Source organism: Lates calcarifer, linkage group LG6, assembly GCF_001640805.2.
Source record: "Lates calcarifer isolate ASB-BC8 linkage group LG6, TLL_Latcal_v3, whole genome shotgun sequence".
Taxonomy (NCBI): domain Eukaryota; kingdom Metazoa; phylum Chordata; class Actinopteri; family Centropomidae; genus Lates; species Lates calcarifer.
Genome location: NC_066838.1, coordinates 13,389,706 through 13,405,164, shown reverse-complemented (window position 1 = coordinate 13,405,164; position 15,459 = coordinate 13,389,706). Strand labels below are relative to the sequence as shown.

The window sequence follows — 15,459 nt, the reverse complement described above, 5'->3', positions numbered from 1 at the left end:
TCACGCCGCCATGTCCTGTGACTCATGTGCTCTCTTCTTTTGCAGTTGTGTAGCTGCCTGTGTGTGTGTGTGTGTGTGTCGGTGCACGTGTCTGTGTGCCCGAACGCATGAGTGTGCTACAGACATTTTGCATCATGTTGATATTGTGTTATTCTGACACTATGGATGTCTGTGTGTATGTACTCCAGGAGTGGAAAGATGGCCTGGCAAGCCCTGAGGACCTGTCACCGGCTACACTTCAGTCCCCGAGCTACATAACTGACTCACTGATTGGCTGTACGTCACTGCCAAACACCCAGGTCTGTCAGAATGATATACTGTAACACTATCTAACCTGTTGTATCAGTCACCACTTAATATCTGTATCACAAAGAAATAACATGAAGGAGAACCTATATTAGTAGCTCAAATACAGGTAGTCATTTTTTGACGGGATGCCAGAAAACTAGAGTGTACCCTTCTGTTTTAGAGAATCAATGATTGGCAATAATGAGATTAAGTATAATGGGGTAAATCCACTGTGGATTCATTTTAGCTGACAGTTTACTGTAGACAGTCTCTGAGAAGAGTTGCTGTAATATTCACAGTGAAGACCCAGCCTGGCGGGGCAATGACATCAGTGCTCTTTGTCTCCATGGTCCCCCAGCCAGATCTGGAAATGACTAACGCTACTGCTGCTGGCCAAGCTCAACTATCAAGCAAAACAAGCACGCAGATGCACACAGGAGTGTCTCTGTAACCACATGTACACACGCACACAATCAGAGATGCAAAGATATGCACAATTGCACACAAATAGACAGATCCACATGGACATATAGCACACACATGTACACACACACTCACACATGTAAGGGACTCTAAAAGACTACAAGGCTCTCTCAGACTAGATCAATGCACCAGAGAACCAGAGGGCAGAGTCTGACAGCGACCTGTGTGATGCATGACTCACATTCAACATGTTACAAAAGGACATGCCTGGAGATAAATAGGAAATAGCACGAAATGGCAGATGTGATGAAAGATGACTCCACTTCTGTGAACTGACAAAGAACGCTATGTGCGCACATGCGCTTTCATTTCTCCATCAAACACTTGCAGTCGGTCGCTCATGGCAAAGGAGCGTTTCAAGTCAGAGGGTTCCTCTCTGTCGGCTGTGAGGTGGGAGCGATGGCAGAAACTGGGATTTGCTTGAGCAGCAGTAATATTGCATGAATCAGCCGTGCCTGAACCCTGTCGATATAAAACAGTGATAATACTGGAGTGTTTTTAGCATTGGGGGGTGTCTCCTGTTGGTGAATCGACACCAGAGCACTTAAATCCTAATTTCAGTCTCAACAACACATCGTCAGCCATTAATACGATTACATCACAGGGGATGAAGTCAGCGCTTTGGTGTTTTTACTGCCAATCTTTTGCAGACAGAGAGGAAGAGGTAGAGGTAGAGAGATTAAATTATGTAGGTCAGTCATCTCCAAGCTGTGGTTTTTGTCTCTCTACCCTACCTTCACTGGCCACATGTCCATTGTAATGCACATTGCTGTTTTTCTCCTTTTTCCTCACACTGTTGTCTCTAATCACACAACCACAGTGGAGTATAGTTTTTGATTAAATGTTTGTTATTTCTTGGTCGATGGAAAGTTCGTGTTATTGTATATCAGCAGTCAAACAAGCTGCAGTGTCAAAGAGGAGGCCAGAACTACAGATCATAACATTTATTAAATTGCTTTTCCAGAAGAACAGTTTGTACTGTCTGTCATCTCGACTGTCATCTAAACAAATAACTAAGGAGCAGTTTCTCAGCGAAACAGGAAAAGAAATAATGAAAAGAAACGAGTGGTGCTGTTATTGTGAGATGTCTTCAAAGCCGTCCCATGCTTTGCAGCACCGGCAACAATGCTATTAAATTGCAGTTTTCAGCTCTTGAGACCATGTAACTGTGTTTCTCTGTAGCACAGCACCATCCTTTTGATTTGTGCTTCTGTGTCTAAGGATGGCCCCTTTGAATGGTCTGCTCCATCCGCATTAAAAATTAGGAAACCGCTGATGCCACCACTAGAAGTATAAGAAACATCAGTTTTGAGCATCAGCAATTATTCCTGGGTAATGATGCCTGACAATTGGTGTTCACATCACATTTAAAGTCAGAAAAAATATAATTTCTCTCAATTAAAATCCCTTTAATGCCACTTCAATATTGGTGATGTGCAGCATTTTATATGTTCCTCCAGTAAGTGGTTTGTTAGTCCCCAAATAAAAATGAATATAGAAATAATGGATGTAATATTATATATATATATATATATATATATATAATATATATATATATATATATAATATACAAGCACAATAATGCTTATTTTTTATTATATATATATATATATATATATATATATATATATATATATATATATATATATATATAATTAAAAAATAAGCATTATTGTGCTTGTGGACAACAATGTAAACAGCAAAAGTATTCTGCCCTAATAAAACATTCTATCAGTTTTTGTTTTGATATCAAGAAATTACACTTCTAAGAACAAAATTTATCTTTGTTTGTTTTCACATGAAACTTGAAGCTTGATATTTTTTTTTTTGTTTTACCCTTGCAATTTTTCATATTTTGAAATTTATTGGATTGTTAGGATAGATTCTTAAAAAGATTAAACAAAAAAGCATGACCTCAGCTTTTGCTAAAACTGTTTTCAGTTTTTTTTTTTTTTTTTTTTTTGGTGAGCTTCTGGGTAGAAAAACAAAACTTGCAACAGAGAGAGAAGACGGGAATTTTTCCTGTGGGCTTTGCCACTACACATCTGGAAGTGATCAGGGAGCCAGGGAGACCTGTCAGCCAGGCTGGAGCACTCCTAGCGGGGCAAGACGAGCAGGGGGAGCGAGGGTCCTTTATGGAGCCTCTCTGTCTCTCCCCACACCCGTCTTTCAACTTTGCTTTTATTCTTGGTCTCTCTCACACACATCACTGTGGTAGAATAGAAAGACTTGTAGTCGCCAACAAGTTTATCAGGGAAATGGCAGGTGAACAAGTGGAACTGGGCCCGAGGAGAAAAGGAGAAAGTTCTGTTTCTCTTTCCGTTTGCCTTCATGTCTATCTGTCTATCCATCCATCTATTTATTTCTCCACCGGGCAGCCGCCTGCCAGGGTAGTCTGGGGGATTAGCTGTATGTCTGTGGTGTGTGTGCAGGTTTGTGTATGTTTTTAAGGTGGGGAGGTTCTGCTTGACTTGGACAATGGGACACAGGGATTTAGGTGAAGACAGACGGCTGCTGGTATGAGTTTACATGGTCAGGGGAGTGAAAAGGCGAGAAAGAAACAACTTGTGGAATATGGCTAAAAATAGATGAAAGAACTTTATAAGTAGATACAACTGTACATTTTACAGCTGTACAAAGATAAGTGTGTTTATTGTGAAAGATTTCGGTTACACAAACATGTGGGTTGTGTGCATGTGTGAAGCATGCATATCCATTGAGGTATTGATGATTTTAGTCTTTGCAGGCTTTGCTGCGGTGTGCACAATGAGTACATTTGTGGCAGGATCCCCCACAGGAAATGATATCAATTCCAGGAAAAGGCATGAAAAGGAGGTCATGTATATAACACACGAACACAATCGATTAGATCAGAGTAACCTTGGGTTTATCCTGCATGCATTTCTATTTGCAGCCAATAAGGCAGTACTAGGAAATGTTTACGTAGATGCTGCTGTTGTAGTACTGCAGAAATAATGTATGCGCATTCGGGGTTGAATCCTCAGGTGGTGCAACAAGAAAATATAATTTATTAATTCACACATGAATCAGAAATGTAATGCCAGTGGGCATGCAGTAATTCTATTCCTCCTCCTCTGAAGCCAGAACTCCATCAAGAACCTTCACAGCTTTATTTGTCATCTCCTACAGCTATCTAGCCTGTTGCTCTCTATAACTCCTTGTCTTTATCTTTCAGTCTCTTTCTCTCCATTTATCTTTGGCTGAGGTGCACAGCACGGATCATTAACAGTGACAATCTGAATCAGATCTTCTTATCATTCAATCTCTGTTCCTTGTGTCTTTCTGCTCTCCCTGGTCACCTTGGCAACCTGCATCATTACCATCTCTCTCCTTTGCTTTACCTCCCCTTGCTTACTTTACTCCTGGCGTGATCCATAATACTGGCTCTGGACCTTTTGATAAACAATTTCACTCTTTGTCTCTCTGTCTCCGCCTCCTCAGGACACCCAGTCCACCGGTGTTTTGCCAGATGACAGCGTCTCTGTGTTGATGGACGACACCTCCAGCCAATGGTCAGCTGCTGCTGACACTGAGGAGGAGAGGAGAAGTGCCTTGGAGAAAAGCATGTATGTGTTTTATCAGTGCAAACATGGCTTACGTCATTTATCTCAAATCATGATGATCATGGCAGCAATGCTGTCACACATTCTATATTTCGACACAGCTGTGCTAAATCCAGACATCAGCATCCTAACATTCTCATGATGACAACTTATACTACTAGTCTTTACTAAATAATCTATACTACTTGACTGCTTATAGGGAAAATACACACTGTTCTGAGTCTCTAGGCCACATATATAGTAAGTACCCACATATTTGAGTTTTTAAGAACCAGTTATAGAAATATGTAGTGCAGTAGTTTTAGTGTTGTATCAACTTTATTAGCATATAATGGTATTCAGAAGAATTTGAAACAGCTGCTAAAATCTTAATGACTGGAAAAACTGTTAGACATCAATTTAACCCTAGAAAATAATATATATATATATTTTAATCCTTGATGTACATATTTGTTCATTTGTTTGCTTGCCTATAATTTACTACCACACTGAAAGGCAAATTTAATCTTAACTCTGGACTGACTTCTTCAGAACTTCCAGCAGCATCTGATGGTCTCTCTCAGCTGTTATCACTTGAGTAAGGTTCTGTACGCAAATCACATAAAGACAGCTCAAAGACATTTCCTTGGCAAATGAGTAAACTCTATTTGCTGATGAAGAATGGGAGGTGTAATAAAGGCCTGCTATAGCTAGTCTATGCCCAATGAGTTAAGGTTGTTTTGTTAGGTGCCCCCATAGCGGAATGGTTGGGGTGCGTTCCACATGGGCCTTTGTGCTCTGAGTAGCTGGTCCCCTGGATCGACTCCTGGTCCAACTGGACCTTTACTGCATGTCATTCCCTCTACTCTCTCTCCCTGTTTCCTGTCTCTCTCCACTGTCAAAATAAAGGTGAAAAAGCCCCCCAGAAATAATAATAATGTTAAAAAATGATTATTTTGTCAAACTATTATTTCCATGGTCAAGAATGACATTTCATGCTCAGATTTTACATGTTTGCATGTTCAGCTTAGCTGCTATAGGCTGCAATGAATTGGATTTAGTTAACTGGAAGCGTAGCAGTTGAACACTGGCTCTATTTTCCCTGTAACTAGTACCAGATCACATGCTACTTTCCAGGATATACAAAATTACAGCTTTGTATCAGTTCCGTTCTGGAAAATTATTCGGAAACTGGGACTCGTAAAATAAAGTGTTACTGAGGTTTTGCAAATAAATTCGGAGGCATAAGTGTAACACTGATCCTCCCTCATTTGTGTCTTTACAGGTATGTACTGAAGGAGCTTATCGAGACAGAGAAGCACTATGTGGGAGACCTGGGGCTCATAGTGGAGGTAAACCTCACAGTCTGCCAGCTAAGAACACACAATCTACACTGATGGAGAAGAAAAAACTTAGTCATCCACCCAGTCTGTCAGAGAGAACTCTCTAAATTCTTATCATCACAATTCTTTCACTTTCCTTCACACTTTGGTCTGCCTCCATCCCACCTTCTCCAGTCTTAAGCAGATTTTGTGAATTATTAGCTCAGAGAGTATTATGTTGCAGGGTGATCTATCTCCCAGTGCCTTAAATAGCTGGAGATATTTTGGTTCAGAGAGGAATTCTTGCCATTTGAAAGTTAACATAAGCTCAATAATAGCTGGTGTGTGAATCCTGCAATGTGTTATAACAACCTAGCTATATTTACTGGTGTTATTCAGAGCCAGGTGTGGGTTTTTTGTAAGTGTGAACAGATGTCAGCGGGTTTGTCATTCCCTTACAGGGCTACATGGCCACAATGAGCTCCAAAGGTATACCGGAAGACATGAAGGGAAAAGACAAGATTGTTTTTGGGAACATTCACCAAATTTTTGACTGGCATAAAGAGTAAGTTCCTGATAAAAAAAAAAAAAAAGATTTTCCCATGAGGAAAATTGTGTGTTTGCTCCAGTTGCATTCAAAGTGAAGGACGAACAGTCATTTGCAGAGTATTGTGTTTGTGGCTGAGAGGAGGACAAAGGAACAATAGGTCAGGAGACAAATCTGACTTTCCCTTTTGGGGATGATTGTTCTTGTATATGTGTGTGTGTGTTTCTGTGTGTGTGCCTGTGTGTTTATCTGCAGCTACTTCCTGGGAGAGCTGGAGAAGTGTTTGGCAGAGCCAGAGAGGCTGGCTCAGCTCTTCATTAAACATGTGAGTATGACTACTGCATAGACACAGAGAGAGAAAGAGAGAGACACACACACACATGTCAGTGGAAGTGTCTGGGTCTGCTTCCTTGTGCTGTTTAGAGCAAGGGTAAATAGAGCTGAGAAAACACACAGAGCTCCTGTTTATCCTATACCTCACGTCTCTCCTTCTCTCTCAACTGCCAGCGTCTCTCCTTCCACTTCCCTGTTACTGATACGTCTCAGTCCGGGCTGTGTTTTCACAACTGTGCACGCAGCAAATGCACACATACACACAAATGACACATTGGCTGATTTCCAGTCTGGGCTGGACTGGTCAGGAAAGACTAGGGAAAAAACAGCCAAAAAAGACAACATGAATAAGACGAGGAATAACAAACCCAGAGTTCAGGCCCTTTGATTTGAAAGCTTTTTCCACCCAAAACAGCGACCTGCTTCTTCCTACGTATCTCAGCTCAAGGATGGAGCAAAGCAATGTGTGCAAGAAAGATTTACTGTGTTCACAAGTATATTGTTCTTAGAATAGAATACAGCCTGAGCCAGTATAGAGTCACAGGGCTTATATGGGGAGCAAAATTAGATTTATGTATATTGGTTAAGTGGTGGCACATGCAGACTGGGCAGACATGATGGGTAATTTGACCAACTTGGCCTTACCTCTTATCTGAAGATGATTAAGTTAAATGTCTGTGTCTCTCTTTTGTTATATTCACTCTCTCTCTCTCTCTTTAAACAATTCAATAAGGCTCGGCCCACTGGATAATCAACTTAAAAAGCCTGTGGGGGAATAAAGAAACTTGTAACTAAATCTAAGCATGGTGTCAAACTGTGAAGACAAGCAGACTGGGAACACGACCCTAATGAAAAGCAGAGAGCCCAAACTGCTTTTAACTAGAGCTTCGTCACCAGTATGCAACATGTGTGCTCACTCACACACATGCAGCACATAAACACATGTAAACATGCGGCCGTGCTCTTATGCAGAAGGCCGGTGGACAGATAGACTCCATGCACAGCGCACTCTTTCGTATTTGACGTGCGGCCATCATCTACAGCGTTACATGATGTTCGTATTCAGGTGGAGCGGCTCACTGGTCTCTAGGTTACAGAGCCATGCAGCCTGTTGCTAGGTGCAGCCCTATATCGACAGGCTCTAAAAGGCTCTGGTTACACTGAGGGTAACCTGGGTGAATTATACATAACCTGATGCTCATCTACAAGTAACTCCATTAGGGTAGGCTCAGGACTGCCACATCTGCACTCCCTTGCCAATTAGTCACAGAAGACTAGGCACTAAACAGACAGAGTCAGCTTCAAAGGCCCCCCTCACACTGAGACAAATCATTATTGCTCTGCTCCCTTTCATCCCCAGCAGCAAACCAGAGACACTTGCACATCGATTGTTGTTGGGGAGTTTTTGCTTACTTTTATCAGCATTTTTATTTATTTGTAAAGCAATTAAAGATGCATTTTCTCTCGCAGTGAAGCTCACATTGAAGTCATAAAGTCTTATTCACTTTGTGGCTAATTTGTATCAAAGGTTGGACTGAATGATTTTGTAATGAGATGTTTGTTTGGCTTGTAACGCAGGAGAGGCGTCTGCACATGTACGTTGTGTACTGTCAGAACAAGCCCAAGTCGGAACACATTGTCTCAGAGTACATCGAAACTTACTTTGAGGTGAGCACCTCTCAAGATATTTCACTAGCCTATTAATTATTCATGTAGTCTAAAATAGAGAAAAATGTCAAAAGTTTCTAGAGTCAAATCTGACATCTTCAAACTGTTTTGTCTGACAGCCCAGAAAATATTCAACTTTCAAAAATGAAAAATTCCCACATGTAAGAACAAGTAGCCAGCAAATATTTGGGATTTTAAATTATTCGACTTCCAACTGTTGTTTTTCACTAATTTTCTGTTGATTAACTTGTTGAACCATTTTCATACCCATGATACACTGGTCGTCTGCCACTCGGGCCTATAGTTAATAAGACATTTAGTATGCATGAATGTATAACTGTTCCTATACAATGTATTATACATGGCCATGCTGATGCCTTTTCAGCTGCCATTTATTATTCACATTGTAATTGGTTCCTTTTCATCAACAGTAAACACAAGACAAATGGACAAACGGTATAATCCCTGTGTTATATTGTTTAAGAGGGATTATGCTGGCCATTAGCTGCCATGTTTGGCACTGTGGCTGTCACGCTGACTGATGTTGTCTTGTTGTGTCCATCTCCGCTGTCAGGAGTTGCGGCAGCAGCTGGGCCACAGGCTGCAGCTCAACGACTTGCTCATCAAACCTGTCCAGAGGATCATGAAGTACCAGCTGCTGCTGAAGGTGAAAAAACAGGACACTGTGCAGTTGATCACACACCAACACCTATAAGGACACACACACACACACACACACACACACACACACACACACATACATGCTAGTGTTCACTGAGAACATACAAGCATGCACACAAATACACATACAGGGTGTATGTGCAGAAACACTGATGACATACAGGGTCTATTGTCTGGCTACTTTCTAGTCAGAGAGGAGGAGGCAAATTACATAATAAGACTTCATCTTTACCATAGCATTTAAACAATCATACATAAAAGTCTTTGAAGATGATCATAAAATGACATCTCTGGTATAAAACTTCGCCTAAATATAAAACTTTGCCCTTTGGCATTCAAATGAAAGGTGGGTTCAACACTCATAAATACTCCTCCAGATGTCCTCATCTTACTCTGAGCAGTAAACTTGGAATGCCCTGGTGACCATGCTGTGTTTATTTGAGCAGGACTTCCTGAAGTATTACACCAAAGCTGGGATGGACACAGAGGAGTTGGAGGTGGGTGTCCTGATGCATACATATAATTTTTAGAGTGCTGTTTTCCTCTTGATAACAATCTTGATTTTGTTTGTTAAACAGAAAGCAGTAGAGGTGATGTGCTTTGTGCCAAAACGTTGCAATGACATGATGAATGTGGGCCGACTACAAGGCTTCGAGGTATGTCTCAGGAATCTAGACCGTCCTTCGAAGTCTTCCAAACTGTTTCTCGTGCCAGCCATTCAGCCCATGGAAACCACAGTGTAACCACCTCCTCTGTTTTGTTGTGTTTATCTTTGCCGTGGTACCAGGGGAAGATCACAGCCCAGGGCAAACTGCTCCAGCAAGACACCTTCACTGTCGCCGAGCAAGACAGTGGCTTCCTGTCCCGAGCTAAGGAGAGACGGGTCTTCCTGTTTGAGCAGCTGGTCATCTTCAGCGAGCCAATCGACAGGAAGAAGGGTTTCTCACTACCTGGTTACGTCTTCAAGAACAGCATCAAGGTAGGTGCCTGCTGAGCCTTATTGGACTCAGATTAGTCACATGGGATGTTTTAACAAAATAAAACACCTCAAAATGAGAACGTGCGACTAACTCCCAGATTATAAATTACCCAACAGATTCAAACCACCACTGGCACACATTACATAATCCCACGGCATGGGACCTTTTAGAGGCTTGCATGTGTTAGTGAAGTATTTAACAAGCCGCTCAGCAGGATGGAGTCCTCGCAGATGCTAGTCAGATGTGATATGTTCCAGGTGAGCTGCCTTGGGGTGGAGCCCACTGTGGACGGAGACGATGCACGCTTTGTGTTGACATCACGAAACCCTGATGGGAGTGTGGTGCGCTTCCAACTGCAGGCCTCTTCCCCTGAGATCTGCAGGGCCTGGGTCAATGATGTGGTTCAGATCTTGGAAACCCAGCGCAACTTCCTCAATGGTAAGTCGCAGCTGGACTCTGAGGACTATATTATACCTCCCCTCCCAATCCATAAATCATGTTTCAGCTTGAAATATTGTCCGTTCATTGACTTTGGTGTCAGCTCACATGTCACTGAATGAATCAATGTCTTGTTGTATGGAAGCTAAAAAAAAATATAAATAGTCGTGGTCAAATTTATGAACAAATAAGCTAAATTTTCATACTATGAGGTAGTTGTCAGCAGATGTTACCGTATTTTTTTGTCTTCATAGCAAAAGCTATAATTGTTGTCAGATATTGTGCATTAATAAACCTAAATGTCCTTATCTACCTATGTAGGAATTTATAAATGCAAAATGGGACAATGCACCATGCTTGAAAAAAATAAATGCTGAACCCAGATGATGTAATGCTTTGTAAAACATTTAGAATCAATAGTCGAACTTTATGAAAACTGCCTCTGTTCTCTGTGTCTTTCAGCCTTACAGTCACCTATTGAGTACCAACGGCGAGAGAGCAAGTCTAATAGCCTGGGCCGCAGCATGAGGCCCCCTCTGTCTGCTGCCAGTGCCCTGCGGCCCCACTCCTCCGCCTCAATCGACCGCCATAAGCTGCCCTCTCTTCACTCTCACAACACCTCTTTGCCTGCGCTCTACCTGCCCAGCCAAGGCCAGGGCCAAGGACCCAGCGATACATACTCACTGCGGGATGTAGGTTTCTTTAGCTGTCTCCTCCTCTGCCCTGCGTAGAGTGACCCTGTCCCTGTCCTGCAGTTACTTCTCTCACTCAAACATTAAGCTATTCTGTTCATGATACACCTGACACACTGCCAGGCCTGATTATCTTATAAGCTTTTTGTAGTGGTGGGGCTGAGTATCACACAAAGAAAACAATAAAAACAACAAATAGTATTGTGTGCATGCACTACAGGACTGAGTTACTTACATGATGTTTGCATCTGCAGCCTGCTGTGGTCCAGCCGTGCCCTGCTGACTCCCACACTGTTTCTCCATCGCATGTCCAACTGGGCTTCACTGATCAGCCAAACTGTCAAGCTGTGTCAAATGGGTTGTACACACCCACCACACAAAGTGCACAGGTAGTGTATATGCACGCATTTAGAGACAAAACTATCTATATGGCTGCCTCTGTGTTATAGTAAAAATGTAATTGCTTTGCATATAGTTGAATATTGTGCTCTTGGGATGTCTAGCAGTCATTATTCAACAGCAGCATTGGGGAAATTAATAACAAAACAAGCCACAGGAAGCTAACCACTGGGTAAATAATGGACCATTGTACAACGTCTAACAATAATTCCAATGCGCTCATTAATGTTAATTAAAAGATGAAAGACTTGAGTTAATGGCAACCATTTGTTTAGACACACATAGAGCAAGGGGATTTGTTGAGCCATAAGAAGAGTTATTTCTCCCCCTATTGGATGAAAAAAGAAATGATAAAAATCTGGATATTTCTGAGAGACGACGGTTGTTTCAGGTAGTTGAATACAACAAAAGGGATTTCCATCATCTGAGTGTTTTACACAGAATATACATTTGAAATTAAAAAGAAAAAAAAAAACCTCTCTGTCTTTACTTAGACATTTTAACCATCTGGCCAGGCAACAATAGGAGCATCCTGTTGTTGGGCTCCATGTTACCATTAGTGACGTGTCCCCCTGTTGTCATCAGTGGGCTCTTATCCACAGTGGGACCATGTTGACAGGCCTGAAGTTGTTGTTCTCCACTTCTTTCTCTGTTTGCTCAAGATTGATAGGCTTGGCACATAACAAACAGGAAGCAGACTGAACCAGATGAGGAAGTCAGAGAAAGATGCCTATCAAAGGCAGATAATCATTTCCCATACTTGTGCTGGAGTGAATGGATACAACTTGGGCCAATGTATTTTGTTAGACTGACGTTGTAAATGAAAAATTGCTGATATGCTCCTTTTTTTCAAATTTTCTCTCAAATGCTTGGCCGGTAGGTTGTGAGGAAAGAAACTACAAGAGAGGCCTATACTGTTCTTGTCTAGTGCAAAAGTGAGAGTGATGTTGTATTAGTTGATTTATGAGTGCTATACTTTATAGCTGTGTGATGAATGTTCCCTCTCTCCCCAGCAGAGAGCAGGAGAGGGCTGCCGAAGGGGTCAGGCTGTTGACTCTGGGAGCCACGGCCCACTGTCAGGTCCCTCAGCTGGACGACGTCCCAGCAACCTGGCTCAGCTAGCTGAGGATGACCTATGAACTCTCACGCTAAATGTCTCCTGGGTCAGGAGGACAGCAGCTAATGCTACAAGCTGTGGAGACAAGAAGACTTGTCTACTGTCTGTTTATGCCAGGCTGGACCCTTACCTGGTTCAACAATGATTTCTGGAGTATAATGAAGGAACCTGAGGGACCACATGAAGGAATTATGGGCTGCAACTATAAAATAACTTTGCTCCTGTTTTTAGAGAGCCATTTAAAGGGAGGCATTGAGCCTTGGCCACCTACAGTGTACATGAACAGCACCCAGTGGGATGTTACTGGGCTCAGAGTGAAAAAAAAAAAAAAACACTCAGTGGACACTCAGTGTTATGACAATTTCTGCTTTTTACCTTTTTGAGAGTTTGTATACCATACTCTTCTCTCTTTCAAAGGGCAAGGGGAATTTGTTTGATGATGAAATATCCATTCCTAATTGGGGCGGTCACTGGAGTTACGTGTGTGCCTGAATGTATGTTTATGCAATTATGTGTGGAAGTGTTTGAGTGCATGAGAGTGTGCAAGGAGTGCCAGTGGCTCTTCTTGTACCCTCTAGTAAATTTTCTTGATTAAGTTTTTTTTAACGTTTTTTCTTGATTTTTTTTTTTTTTTTTTTTGATGCCCCATTATGAGGAAAAGTACAGCTACATAAATATACTTTGTCATTCCCCTGCTGACAACTGAGTTTGCTGTTTATGTTGACAAGAACGGGAAAGGCAGAACACTTGATGTGGACATGCCGCAAGGACTTTACTCGCTCGAATTTCATCTGAAAGTGAAGAACTTTCTTTCTTGCCACAGTGTTGAGAGCCCCCAAGCTCTCTTATTCTGTTTGACCGGCTCTCGTTTGATCTGGACAAAAAAGGCGTGAGGGAGCCCCCTGGAGGTTCTATGTGGGTATGACGTCACTTCTGAATACTTCTTGCTCTTTGGGCAACTCCAGAGGAGTTGCTGGATAGGTGCATTCAAAGGGACTGCTGTGCTGACCCAAAGTGTTGCAAGCAACATCTCCTTGGTGATTGACTGGCACAATGCTACTTTACACAGATCTTTCTTTCCAAGCCGGAGTAGATTTTGGGGACACGTGTCCTTACAAATGCTTTGGTTTAAACTGATATTGATTGTTTTATTAGTCCACTGTTGTCATGTCAAGGCTGTGCACCATTTCTATAATCTCTGTTAGCTTGTGCCCTCATGGGTTAAATACTGTGCAGTGCATACCATAAAGGCAATCATACATTTTCACTTGTAAGATGAATAATGACCCTGGTATGCCAAGAAATGTTACTGTTCCAGCTAGTTGAAATGAAGGATAATACGTTGCTGGATAAACAGAGTGATGCTGACAAATCTGCATGCACCCCCTTTCTCAGACAACAGTGCCAAAAACAACCGCAGCTCACCACTCAAACATTTCATGCTCATACTCCACAGTTCAGTTTGCCACTACTCTTACAAAACAATCGAGATATCTGTTTTACTATCTGGATTGTAATGCCTAGGTGACAAAAAAGAGGAGAACGGATGAAGCTATCCTGTCATTATCAGGTCAGTTCTTTTTGTGGCCAGTAGAGGTCCCCACAAGGCTTTCATTTCCAGTTTAGTTGGATCATACAGCTGCACCAAAGATCAATAGTCCTCATGTTTCAGTGCTAACATTGAAGCTGCTTGATAATTTGCCCAACAAACAACAATAAATCAATCATAATAAACTGAAAGGTGAGACGTTAGGTGAGCTAGACCATCTCACAGAATCTGCATCTTTAGTTTGCAGTTAATGTGAACCAGTGGGTTTTCACAGGAGTTACTGATCAGGCAGTTCTGCATGTCACACAAAGGAATGCCACTACAGAGAACCAGAAGCAAGGACATAAAACCATGAGAGGGTTGGTTAATGCCATGTTTGACTGAGTAGAAACTGTTGTATCATATCAAATAAAAAGTGTCTTTTTGAAGTTGAGTGAAGTCTTTGTGCTTCTCTACAAAATCTACTGATAAAAATAACCCTGTAAACATTTAATGGCTAAGCCTATTTTTTTCAGTGGATTTTATACTGTAAGTGCCTTGTAACCACTTTATGGAAATATTTGATCAATATGGTCATCCTTATGTGTTCTCACAGTGTGTTTATTTCTTATTAGTTCAACTAGTAGTGAAATTGAAGTATTTTTTTCTGCTGTGGAGGTCCCCAGACTCCACTGTGGGACAACTGACAAAGACAAAGGCAAAGTATTTTTGCTTCCTTCGGCATCCCCCCTTTGGAGAAAGTTCAAACAGGATTGAAAACAAAGAGAAGAAACCCCTGGATGAGCAGACATCTGGTTGGCTGGTCTATGAATAAAGCCCCATTTTGGGCAGTAAAACAGGGCCGATCGTAACACGGCTGTGATATATGGAGGCTGCGGAAGGAGGGGGTGAAAGGGGTATTAACTTTCACAAGGGTGCAAAATCAAAGGGAGTTCCTGTCACCACTGAGGGGGTCTCAGCAACAGGGGTCCCATTCACAGGGAATTCCTCTCCAGTGCCCTCTGTTGCATCTGTTGACTCAATCTTTCCCATTGAGAGAAAGAAAACACTCATTAAAAACCACATGACTGTGAACTTGATTGGAGCAGGCGAGACAAACAGCCCCATCAATGGGATGGGTATTTACACTGAGGTGTGAAAATCTTTGAACAGCCTACCATGTTAGGTCTTCTTTAGGAGCTTCTTCCTTCACACCAACAGCACAATGAGCAGCATTTGTACTCTGAATGCAATCGAATCACCATTTAAATAAAATGTTAGGTCTTTAAGGGCACTAGGGCATTCTTAGAAATTCACACATTTATTGGATGAGCTGGTAAGAAGGTTAAAACCATTGATGCTCACTGTCAGTCACAGATATTTACTTCACAATCAGTCACAAAATGTCAAGATGTAAGAA

At 41.8% G+C, this 15,459-nt stretch overlaps 1 protein-coding gene across 4 annotated transcripts in view; it reads left to right on the top strand.

Annotated features, from left to right (window-relative positions):
- arhgef25a (Rho guanine nucleotide exchange factor (GEF) 25a) overlaps positions 1-14,493 on the top strand; it is a 45,272-nt gene extending 30,779 nt beyond the window's left edge. For 3 of the 4 annotated variants that reach the window (XM_051071205.1, XM_018666106.2, XM_018666108.2), the window contains 14 exons: positions 189-299; positions 4,234-4,358; positions 5,620-5,686; positions 6,118-6,221; positions 6,459-6,528; positions 8,115-8,204; positions 8,779-8,871; positions 9,332-9,382; positions 9,464-9,541; positions 9,673-9,864; positions 10,123-10,303; positions 10,766-10,995; positions 11,250-11,384; positions 12,408-14,493. In XM_051071205.1, coding sequence (XP_050927162.1) covers positions 189-299; positions 4,234-4,358; positions 5,620-5,686; positions 6,118-6,221; positions 6,459-6,528; positions 8,115-8,204; positions 8,779-8,871; positions 9,332-9,382; positions 9,464-9,541; positions 9,673-9,864; positions 10,123-10,303; positions 10,766-10,995; positions 11,250-11,384; positions 12,408-12,533 — 1,653 coding nt within the window. In that variant the 3' untranslated portion in view covers positions 12,534-14,493. The remainder of the gene's footprint in view (positions 1-188; positions 300-4,233; positions 4,359-5,619; positions 5,687-6,117; positions 6,222-6,458; positions 6,529-8,114; positions 8,205-8,778; positions 8,872-9,331; positions 9,383-9,463; positions 9,542-9,672; positions 9,865-10,122; positions 10,304-10,765; positions 10,996-11,249; positions 11,385-12,407) is intronic. The other variant, XM_018666107.2, reaches the window with a different exon arrangement.
- Positions 14,494-15,459: the final 966 nt, after the last annotated feature.